Consider the following 12,538-nt stretch of genomic DNA (forward strand, 5'->3'; position numbering starts at 1 on the left):
TATATTATATATATATGAAAGCCAGATATAAAATATATGAATGTATATATATATGAAAGCCAGATGTAAAATTAACATTTTATTATTAATTTTTTTAGTTTAATTTCATTTAAATGCCCTGGGAGTTTACAAAGTCGAACTCCATGATCGTTAGACCCCGATATGACAAGGCCCTGAGTGTGTCTCTGCTTCTCACACAAACAGTACACTGACTTCTTCCACCAACATTTTAATTTGATCCTATTTATTATTTATCATACTTGTACTAAACATGTTCATATGACTTGTACATATAATTTGTAGAGATAATTATACTGATGAATGATGTAATTATCTGTGATGAATGATACTGTCTGTGCAATGATGACTACTTTTATCATTTTCAACACTGAATCTAAGAAAACATGCATTTAACTATTTGAAAAAAATGTTTTCTCATCGTAGGCAACAATTGCTTTCTTTCTTTTCAGCTGTATTTTGATCTTAACAATTTACTTTCAGTCTGTACTCTGTCACATGCTTGTACTTTCAAATTGACGTCAGCATTCAATATCACTGGAAATAAAGAAAAAAAGAACGCAAAAACTTACTTTTCTTCTTCTCATGATCTTCAGGAAATTCAGATGCTAACCTGGGTTATTATAGTTTTACAAATATTGTTATTTTTATTAAAGTATTTTTATTTCATTTTGGATTTTGGATTTCAATTTCAGTTTCGTTTGTTTTAATGGTGCATAATTAGTTTTGATTTCGTTTTTTATCGTTCAAAAATCATGACTTAGTTTGTATTTAGTTTTAGTATCATGGTAATTTTTTTCCCTACCTATTAACATTGGAGGGGGGTGGAGGGATGGGGGGTTGAATTGAAGTGTGAAAGGGTATGCTTCCTGATACTTATGTTTTAACTTAAATTAAGGAACCACATGTTAACTTTATTGCAAAAGCAACATTTATGAGGTCTTTTAATGAATAGATTTCATGGTAAAGTGATCTGCAGGACTGCGAAATGCAAAATTTCATGGGTTGTAGAGGCTTTATTGTTTTAAGTTATTTACCTGAAACATGCACTTAGGTTGTTGTGAAGGACATTTGGAATGCTGTCAGAGTCACATTTTATCTTTTGTTGTCTGTTTTGCCTTGAGATGGCAGCAGAGGACCTGATAAGCTGATATCTTCTACATCAGTGTTTCTCACCGCATAGTCCCAGGGGTAATTGTTGGTATTTCTTAACAGAAAAGAAAAAATCTTGTTCTATTATATATTAAATTATTCTCCAGAAACTAATTTAATGTAATTAGAACTACTACCAAGATTAAACATTAAAATCAGCAACTAAGTAAAAATACTGTGCATATGAATCAGGTTTATTACTAAATGCATTAAATAAAAGAAGAGTACCATTAGGTCTAGTAATTAAAAATGATAAAAGAATGGATTAGTCAGAGAGGCCATGGGTAATGCTTAACATGGTACTACCACCACCACGCTTCATTGTCAGAGAACCTTTTCCCACATATTTGTGCCAACAGAGTCTCAAAATGAGATTTCATAAAGGCCAGCTTTATGCAGTATCCAGGCCATGGATGGCCTGTGAACAGCTTCTCCTAACTGAACTGTGGACTCTTCTCTGACTAATCACCTCTTTACGCAGACATTTGGTGGACAGTCTCCTCTAGGCAAAGTTGCGGTTGAGCCATATTCTTTCCATGTTTTAATAACGGATTTAATGCTGCTCTGCAGGACGTTCAAACTTTGGGATATTTCATAACTAAACACTGACTGATAATCTTCCAGAATTTCCAGACTTGTTTAAATAGCTCCTCCGTCTTCATGATGTTGTTTGTTTAGTTATGTTCTCTAACAAACCCTAGGGCCTTCCAGGAACAGGTATTTACACTGAGGTTGTGAGATAAAATCTTAATAGGAGGATATTTACACAATGGATAGTTAGTCATTTCAGACTACAGAACCAAGTTTCTCTTTCCCTAAAAATGACCACGTTTACACCAAAAACAATTTATTTTCTCTCATTTTCACACGTAAAAAAAAGTCGGGCATTGTTCTTTTAAAAAAAAGCAATGTGAAAAAATTCTATTACATTTATTCCATACTTTAAGGAGCAGGAGAAGAAGCAGAGAGGGGGATCCAGTGAAAAATACTGTGGATGTGGTTTGAATGAGTCTGTACTTTTACACACTGGGGAAACTTAGTGCACTACAGAGTTAAGTGGTTCTGCCCTTATATTGCCAAGATCCAGTGCAGAGTCCGTTTCCTCATCGATTTCACCAATAACAGCCCTGTAACACAAACAGAAATGAAGCTTCAGCTATTGAACTTTTCTTTCATGGCTGATCAAAGAAAAATGTGGAGCAATGCTGCGTCTGCTTTGGTTCACACGTGTAGTGGCCTGGAAAAATCCTTCACATGGCAATTCTTTTTTAAATACATGTTCTACTTTATATAGGTCTGAAAACTATACCTGAACTGAAATATATTTCTCTTCCGCATGTTTCCCAACCACAAGTTTTAACATTTTAAAAAGTCTGATAAACACCAAAAGTCAAAAGGGAGAAAAATAAAAAGTTTTCCCATATGGCCAGAGCCATATCTCCCTGTGGTTCTCGCCTGGTTTCCCATTGAAGCTAAGCAGGGTTGAGTCTGGCCAGAACCTGGATGGGAGACTTCCTTGGGAAAACTAAGGCTGCTGCTGGAAGGGGTATTAGTGAGGTCAGCAGGGGGCACTCACCCTGTGGTCTGTGTGGGTCCTAATGCCCCAGTATAGCGATGGGGACACTATACTGTAAAAACAGCACAGTCTTTCGGATGAGACGTTAAACTGAGGTTCCTGACCGTGGTCATTAAAAATCCCAGGATGCTTATCGTAAAAGAGTAGGGGTATAACCCCGGTGTCCTGCCGAAATTCCCCCATTGGCCCTTATCTATCATGGCCCCCTAATAATCTCCATCTCTGAATTGGCTACATCATGCTCTCCTCTGTGTGTTGGGCGTTCTGGCGCATTATGGCGGATGCTACACACTAGTGAGGGTTGATGAGATTCCCGCCCCCATACTATTTAAAGTGCTTTGAGTTTCTAGGGGAAAAAAAGCACTTCAGATCAGGTTGAGAGCTTCACCTACTGTTCACATCAATTCAGAATGAAGAAAAAGTGTGATCTCAGTGATTTTGACTGGTGCCAGGTGGGCTGGTTTGAGTATTCAATAAACTGCTGATCTCCTGGGAATTTCACACACAACAGTCTCTAGAGTTTACACAGAATGGTGCGAAAAACAAAAAAACATCCAGTCAGCAGCAGTTAATGAGAGAGGTACAAGGAGAATGGCTAGACTGTTTCCAGTTGGCAGGAAGTCTACAGTAACTCAAATAACCACACTACATCCATGGTAAAAAGAAAAAAGCATCTCAGAATGAACAACAGGTCAAAACACGAGATGGATGAGCTACACCAGCAGAGAACCACATCAGGCTCCACTCAAGAACAGGAATCTGAGGTTACAGTGCACACAGGCTCACCCAAACTGGACAGTTACGGATACAAAATAATGCACAGTTGGGGGTAGCGGCAATCCGTTAGCAGGTTCGCGTCGCACCATACCACCATTGGCATACTTCATTGTCATTCAAACACTTTAAAACCGTGTCCGCTGTCGTCTGTACAGTGTGTGCAAGCGCTCTTCTCTGGTTTGATGATGACCACCATTTTGACAGCCGGTAACGGTATCTGATTACATTCTGAAGTGATTAGGCTCATGTCTGTTTTGTGAGGGCTCTCCTGACACAACATGATCTTTGCAGGTAGACATCAAGGTTATGCAGTCCCTCCAGGATTTTGCGATGGGCGAAATTAACGCAAAATCAAGGAAACTCTGTGGTTCAGCCAAAGCCTGCTTCGATTCATGTGTGTCCAACATGAGTACAGCTAAAAAAGTCTCATTTACCAACAAACATCACTGCGAAAGACCGTGCAAAACAATTTCATGCAATTGCAATTTTGTCAATTCAAGTAGTTTTCCGCAAAAAAAACACAGCAAAAGACTAAAATCAAGCATTTTTGGCCACAACAATCACAAAAAAAAAACTTCAACGAAATCCTGTATGGACTAGTTATCAGAAAGTGTCTTAAATAAAAACATCTCCACGTCAGGTTGGTAAAATATATTTACATGATTGGTAGAAAAAGTCACTTTGGTCAATACCTGAGATTTATCCATCATTTTTTCCCCCCAGAATTCAGCTGCATCAACATCCGACAGGTTTTCCCAAACCACCACACGGTTCTTCGACAACTTTCAATAAAACTAACTACTATGAAAGCGCGCAACTCTAATTCCTCACAGATGATGTTGTAACCTAGTGATGGAGTCAATTTACGTGCGTGACTTACACATTATCTCCTCTAACGATGTACAGTCCCAGCACAACCTGCTCCACTCCCTGGGAGGAGCTGAACACACGCTCATGGCTTTCATCCAAGATGAGGTTGATCGTCTGGTCAAAGCCCTTTAGTGTTCCCTGAAAAAATACAAGATAATTAACACATCATTCTTTAGCTGTCGTGATTAACCAGGGGTGGGATGGAATGACTGGTATGATAATACCCTCTAATCCACATAAATAAGGGAACGATTAGTAATAATCATAGATTTAAATGTTATGCTAAACCAAACCTCATGATGTCACAAACAAAATCTATTTCTAGCTGCAGCATATAGTAAAATGTACTACAGGCTCATTAGCGTAGTTCGCTTACTTCTTAAGAAATAAACACAGAAGAGCCAAATCAGAGCATCTTTAAGTGAATATTTTTGCTAAAATATTCTAAGCGATAAACGCATGTCACGTTTCAGACACACAAACAGTTCAGTTTATTGAAATAATCACTGCATGACACAAAAGCGCAGGAATTAAGATTCTTAGCACATTCAGGACACACAGCCAAGTCTGATAAATATCAGTTTAAATAAATATCAGACTATATTAAGGATACAAATAGACTTTTATGCTAAACACTGGGGGAAACTCACAGCTAAAAAGGGATATACGGTGACTCGCAAAAGTATTCAGACCCCCTGACCAATTCTCTCATTTATATTGGGAGGTAGTGGGTTCAAACCCCAGCACCGCCAAGCCGTCACTGTTCGGCCCTTGAGCAAAGCCATCAACCCTTAACTGCCCAGTTGTATAAATAAGATAAATGTAAGTCGGGTCTGGATATGGACGTCTGCCAAATGCCATAAACGTAATATTTAAAAAAATAAAAATATTTCCCAACATAAATCCAATGTCACCTTACAATAACTGGTTTTGAGTTTCAGTGTTTTAAAGTAAAATATGAAACAGAATGAAATTTCAAAATGTACCATTCGTAATTCATTAATATGTGAAAATTGTTCGGGGGTCTGAATACTTCTGCAAGGCACTCTGTAACAGATCGAAACATAAGGAAACATATTCTTTAACACTGTCCTTAAATAGGCAAGACTCCACATCGCTGATGTAGGAATAACTGAGGAAAGTTTACCCGTGTTAGCCTCCTGTTTTTAGTTTCATTATCTCTTTTTTTATTTCATCCTTTATTTTTCTAATATTCTCATTTTAAGAAAAAATAAAAGTAGTGAAAAGCAGACAATACAATGCAGTATAAAGGACTCATAATTATACATTATTGCATCGCATTAGTGAAAAGAACAAAAGTAAATAGTAAAATATCAGGAAAGATTCAGATATAATAAAAGCGGTGTGAGAGGGCCCGATCGCAAGCTGACACGATGTTAAAAATGAACACAAAATCTGAGCATATTGCTCACTCACAAGGCATCTTAAATTATATTTAATAATACCGACCGAAAATTCTAGCGTACTCCGTATAACTGCAGATTAAAATGTACTTTCTTAGTTAGAAATGAGTTTTCCTCTCATTTTTTAAAACTGTTCAAAAGGCTGCAAGGGAACTTATTTATTTGTTTATTTATTTTTACCCCCATTCATTTACATCAGAATACATCTCTGAAATAAACCTTAAACATACAACTGTTTTAGTTTCTTTTACTCAATCAATCTGGGAATCTGCATCTGGACAAGAGTTCCTGTAATAGTTCTGGAATAACATGAACTGGTCCAAACACTACCACCAAGTTAATATAACAAGCATCGATTATAAAGCATACAATATATAAACAAAAGCACATTTGTCAGCGTCACGTGTGCAGTGAACGACATCACGACACTAAAGTGAAGAATAAATGATACTCACCACAATCATTCGTCCATCTGATGTAATGATGGCGACAGTCCCTTCACAGGCCAGTTAAGGACATTTACTTTACGTGTATGAAGCAACAACAACAATTACGCATATTAATATACTGCTGAGCGTAAAAAAAAAAAGTGCATACTCTCTGAAACCAATAAGATATTTAATGTGCGTATGATGTTACAGATTTTTATGAATTTCAAGTGTTTTTTTTTTTTTTAAAGTTATTTTTCCACTCTCTTTTTCCATGTGTGTCATTTCAGTGTTGGTAACTGTCTCCCTTAACTCTAAACACCCTTCTCCATCTATGTGAAAAGCAAAAATTTTACATTAATGGATTTTCATGACTCCACTGGCTCTTAAAACTCTTAAAACAGATCACAACAAAGTGTTTAAAGGACAATTCCAGCCTGAACGACTTGCAGATTAAGCTTTATAAGTAACGTGATCTTTAGTCGCACGCAAGATTTTACTTTGTTGTTGACTTATTCAAGCCATGAACATTGTTTCCTACATTACCCACAGTGCTGTTCGACTACATGCTGCTAATGGTGCAGCTAGGTTTAGCCCTTGCTTTATTTCTTCCTAAAGAGAGATGCAGCGGCGCTTTAGCATTTGAGTCTGTCCGGTTCTCTCACCTCCTCGTCTGTATACTCGGATCAGCTTCAACCTTCATGCTAATACCGCCATCGACACCATCATGCTCATCGTCCTGTAGAACTAGCCAGTAGAGTGTACTCTCTGCTGTAACTCACCTGTGTCATATGGCTGCGTTGCATTCTGGGACTCTGAGTCCAACGTTTAGTGTCTCCACTATTCTACGTTGGATTTCTCATTAATATGACGTTGAACGTTGATGGAAAATGGTGAATGAGAAAAAGACATGCTTGTGCTTTAAAGCCAAACCTGACCTTAATCTCTTATGTTTTTTGCGTCCATTAAACGACATTAGCTAGGTTTTTATCCAAGTTGAGAATTTAATTTGTGAAAAATTGGAATAGCGCATAAAACCATTGAGAATACGGCACTGTTTCCATCCCGTGCGTTTGAGAGAATAAGAAGCGTCGCTTACAGGGAAACTGGTGCATCTCGCTCTTCAACATTTTAATTGAGCCAATTATCCAATTACATGATTTGTTGAGGCAAAATCACATGACTTTTTTGATGAGCATGGAAGAATTTATTCGGTAAACGCATTTCCATCGTAGTTTATGCGCATGTCTTCTTATCGAATAAAAAAAAAGTGATCCGTCCCAACCACATGCATCAGTTTGCATCCAGATTTTTTTTTTATGCAATATTGCAAAATTCACATTAAAAAAAAAAAAAAAAAAAACCGTGGATGGAAACACAGCTTTTTCATCTGCAATAACACTGACTACGTTGACATGGACAGCAGTAATCTAATTATTGGCCTTATTCTGAATAAGACAATATTGTGTTTAAGGTTTTTACATAAGTTACTTTTAGAATTTTTTTTCATGTTCCCGTTGTAAATGTTATAGAACATAGATCGATTAACAGCACACGTCATTACATGTCAGCACATGTCATCGCGCCACGCTGTCCGATGTCCCTCCAGAATTTCACGTATCGACATACAGTCCGTCTTCGTTATGGTACCGTATATAGTTTTGGGTGTTTCATTTTTAATTTTACAAAAGCTTCAAGTGCGGATAATTATTTGTCATGTTATAGACGAATATAGTGCAAATAGACGACTGCTTGAAGCCGTGGGCTGCGTCCGAAACCGCGTACTTACCTACTGTATAGTAGCTGAGATACATGTATTTCTCCTACTATATTGTAGGTAAGTACGTGGTTTGGGACGCAGCTGTGCTCTCTTGTTTGCCATCAAACGGTTGAGCACTGCCGTGTGTGTGTACGTGTCCTGTCGCAAAAGGCGGTGAAAACTCCCACACGATGTTAATAGTATGATTAAGGTGTGTACATGTCTGTAACGCACGTCGATAATGCGACTAAAACAGGAATACTCCACGTCTTAATTCCATTTGTGTTTACTTCGAGTGTGACTTTAGTCCGATTAAAGTCATCAATAATTGCTGTTTACATGCTAGTTTCTTAATCAGAGTATCGTTGTAATCGGGTTCATATCGGATTCTTGTTGTCCGTGTAAACGTACTGAATGTCGCCCCGTGACGTCAGAGCGGCGCACAACTGCTGATTTATCACAGGAATAACGGAAATCAAAATACAGCACCAAACAACAAATTATAACCGGAATCAATAAATACATCACAGACAACTGGATTATTATTATTATTATTATTAATAATAATAATAATAATAATACTGCCTTTACTTTAGCTAAGGAACTACGTGCACGATTTTTTTTTCTTAAATATTATATTAACACAACTTTTAAAAGGTTTCATTACCGCATTGGGTCTCAAAGCACAAATAAACAAACATTTAGCGCACAAATAAACAAACATTTAGCACACAAACACTCGGCGTAGCTAATTAAAGCGCTAGCAATGTAGCTAATGCTGCAGTTCCTCACATTTACTAGCCACTCTGACCGGTAAGCAGAACAACACCGGAAATTAAAACGCTTAAACAGTTAAGTTTAATTAGACACCTAACTAAATACCAAGCATGAGCAAGCTAGCTAGAGCTGAAAGACAAGCAATTCAGCAGCTAAGTATCTTAGCTGTTAGCAAAAACAAAGCGTTAGCCTTGTTAGCGAACAGCACAGAGATAACAGCGCTAACTCGCTACATCCAACTGAACAGGAAATAAAGGATACGGTTTATATAACTCTCAAGCGCGGTCGACATCTCCACTGGTGTTCTTTTATCACCCCAAATTTACAGGAAGTTCTTTTTCACTCCTGCAATGTACATGAGCTAAATTGTGCTGCTAAAGTAGCCGGGAATGAAGTAGGGAAAGGCGTGAGTAGGCCATTACCGAGCTGTTACATCCACAGGCAGGTTTAATCGAGTGAAGAGCAGTCGCCCTGTTCCCACCTGGGCCCAGGTGTTCAGAAGTAATCCAATGATCCAGCCCAATGTTGCTTTGAAAAAACAACACAAAAGTAAGATGGATTACTGGATCCTGGATAGTAAAACGTTGGATTTTTTAAAATCCGGATCATTCTGATCCAGATGAAACATTTTGTACAACTGGTCCCTGGGCCCAGGTGTTCAGAAGTAATCTGATCGGATTTTGGATATCGGATTGGATCAAATCTTGAAAATGGGTTGTTCAAAATAAAATAAAAAAAAAGGATTCTGAATTAGATCATGGAATCCATTCTTGCATTTGATCTGGATCAAAGCTTCAGTATGTGTTGTTCAAAACTTTTTAGTAGGATTGGGATACCTGTAATCCAATAAAATCAGGATTATCCTGATCCCAGCAGAAGAGTGGATTCAGGGAGGATTTCAGGAACAAAATGTAATAAAACTTTAAAACTTGTCAAATAACACACTCCAATGTTGACTGGCTCCAATGATGCTTTGAAAAACCAACACAAAAGTAAGATGGATTACTTACTTTTCCATCTTACTTAAGTAAGTAATCAATTTGACTTAAGTAAGATGGATTACTTACTTACAAGACCATTTACTTGATCCTGGATAGCAAAACGTGGGATTTTCAAATCCGGATCATTCTGAACCAGATGAAAGTTTTCAAACAACTGGGCCCTGGTAATAACACACAAGTAATCCGATTATATGGAAGTATTTCACAATTTTTCAAAATGTATTTGCAGTTGCGTTTTCTATTTGTGGACGCATAAATTCTGACATAATTCAAATGAAATTGCAAATCGTGTATTACCGTTTGCATTTTTGTTGACTTGAACGTACGTCTGCCAAATTTCAAATGGGAACGCAAAGTCTATTTGTAATTGCATTTCCCATGTCTTACGGGTTATGAGCCTGTCATATCGAAATAGCAATAGCAATTACCCCGTTTTCTATTCACTTCCTCAATATCGTGGATGGAGCCTGCCAAAACTCAAATGGAATTGCAGTTCCCTTTGCATTTACATTTACAACGCATAAGAAACCTGTCAATCAGTGTTGGGGGTGGGAGTATACTATGGGGTGTGTTTGTATTTGGAAGTGACATCAGTTTAGAGCGCCTAGCGGTCGACAGCTAAGAGGGAAAATGTGCCGAATAGACGATTGCGCCGACGTCGGTTTGCGATTCTGTTTTAATCTTGGCAGTCTCCATACACAACTCTGAGAAAGAGAACTAGCAATTATTAATAATAGAAATTATATAATAATAGCAATTATATAATAATAGCAATTATTGCTGTTGCTATTTCGGTTTGCATTTTCATTTGGAAAATACTTCCATACGATTCCAGCAAAACACATATCCATTTACACCTGGCATCGTGAATGTGTCTTCAGTGACCACCTGTGTGCGCATTTATTACGTCAGTCTTGCACTGCATTTATTTCCAGGCAGAAACGAGCTGCAGCTTACGAGCCGTTTCAAACATGAAAAGCCGCTGTTTTCGTCTCTGCTGTTATAGCGATGCCTTTATCCGTTAACCTAGCAGCAGAGAGCTCTACTGTTCAGCATGATTACCAAACAGTCTCGCAGTGATTACGTATTCTCCGGCTAGGGCAATGACATTCACATTCACATTCACACTTTCACATTCACACTACAAAGTGTGAATGCTATTTGGTTTGTTTTGGTTTCAGACAACATAATTAAACAAACCAAAAAGCAACGAGGGGTGGCTGAGGGGTGTGTCGAGCTGAAATCCTACTTTGGTTAGAAATAGGTAAACAAAGCTTTCACAAGTGCATGTAAATATCACAAAAATCTGGAGAATACTGAACCTCCAATAATTAAATGATTACATAATTATTTATATGCATATGTGATACGCATATGTGAAAGCACCCTAAGCCAGCTTTGGCAGATTTGGTTGGAATGAAATTTGTACCACTACGATATGGACTTACTTTGTAAATCCGAATCTTTATATTTTTCAAATCACAATGTAAGTTCAGTTATAAAGCCCTACAAATACAAATGCCTTGTACAAACCTGGGGAGCAGTGTGGTGCTACAAGGGCACACGGGGCAGGGTGTAAGTTGAGACCACATGAAACAGCAGGATTTCAAGGTCCTGTGTGTTGGTTCTCTCAGAAAACATTGTGATGGTCAATTACACCAACCATCAGGGAAGCATAAGGCTGAGTGGCTCTCTCTGCTTTGCACGAAACCTCCTCAGGTGGATCTATTTACAGTTTGCTTCACTGAGGACAGCTCATTCAGGTCTGTATAACCTGGCACACTGAGACAAAATGCACCCATGATGTGCCTCTCCATCCACTATATGCTTTTCCTCCACTTTTTACATTGTGTAGAATCCACAGAGGTCTGTTCATGGTCTCAAGATGACCTGCAAGCTCTTGGTTCCACTACTGCTTTCCCTGGTGGTGGTTATAAAAACCCTGTGCCTTTGTTCCTGAGCAAATCAACTGCCTCAAATGAACAAAGAGATTTGGCATTCTCAGCCTGATCACCCCTGCCTGTGGATCTGGTACCCTTATCATGTATGATGTGCATCCTATAGGCTGAAGTAGCTTTTCCTCAGGGACTGCTAGAATGCAATTTGACCCAGTAGTGACGTTGTGTTTGAACCTGGGACTTCTGCCCAAGCTCACATCACACAAATTTACAAATCGATCAGTACATGCTCAGACCAGACGGCAGATATTCAATCCTCAGACCAACTGTCCATCTGTCACAGAGGAAGACACTGGGGACTCCCTTATCTAAGGAGAGGTTGATCCACTGGGTGGTGGACGTCATCGCCATGGCCTATAGACAGGCTGGATGCCCAGCCCATACTTTTTCATGCCACTTTATAAGGATTTATCTCCTTCTAATTCTTTAGGTTTCTAGCAAAAAAAAAAGTACAATTTCTATCTGAAACACATAAAAAATAAAACAAATGCAAAAAAAACCCCAAGAACCAATACATAAGACAATTAATAGTGAGGATGATTTCAAACCAAATACACAAACAATAATAGAAATGAGTTCTATAAACAGAAACCATGCAAGTAAGCATCAAGCATCATCCTAAATAATGTCTGAAGAAAAAGAAAAGTCTTTAGTTCTTTGCAGCTCATTTCTTTCTGTAATGGGGCTCATTTTGTAATGTGGAACAATAATTGGCCAATAATCACCAGTATTATACGTTGGTGCTCCAAATATCCATGTCTGTATCTGTATTCTGTTTTAAATCCAAATTGAATGCGA

General features: G+C 38.1%; 1 protein-coding gene across 1 annotated transcript; it reads right to left on the bottom strand.

Annotated features, from left to right (window-relative positions):
- Positions 1-2,000: 2,000 nt before the first annotated feature.
- Positions 2,001-9,208, bottom strand: lsm8 (LSM8 homolog, U6 small nuclear RNA associated). The gene is made up of 4 exons (XM_053650758.1): positions 9,043-9,208; positions 6,273-6,313; positions 4,404-4,531; positions 2,001-2,297 (listed from the first exon to the last, which is right to left on the bottom strand). The coding sequence occupies exons 1-4, from the start codon at positions 9,071-9,073 to the stop codon at positions 2,207-2,209; spliced, it is 291 nt and encodes a 96-aa protein (XP_053506733.1). The 5' UTR covers positions 9,074-9,208; the 3' UTR covers positions 2,001-2,206.
- Between the last annotated feature and the right edge of the window lie 3,330 nt (positions 9,209-12,538).

The sequence above is a fragment of the Ictalurus furcatus genome, chromosome 19 (genome assembly GCF_023375685.1).
Source record: "Ictalurus furcatus strain D&B chromosome 19, Billie_1.0, whole genome shotgun sequence".
Lineage (NCBI taxonomy): Eukaryota > Metazoa > Chordata > Actinopteri > Siluriformes > Ictaluridae > Ictalurus > Ictalurus furcatus.

Bases quoted from the DNA above. Each gene is read 5' to 3' on its own strand.
- lsm8 (XM_053650758.1), bottom strand. From the start codon at position 9,073: ATGTCGACCGCGCTTGAGAGTTATATAAACC. The intron at 6,314-9,042 runs GTATCCTTTATT...TGGCCTGTGAAG, and splicing joins GCTTGAGAGTTATATAAACC to GGACTGTCGCCATCATTACA. The intron at 2,298-4,403 runs GTAAGTCACGCA...TTTGTGTTACAG, and splicing joins ATCGTTAGAGGAGATAATGT to GGCTGTTATTGGTGAAATCG.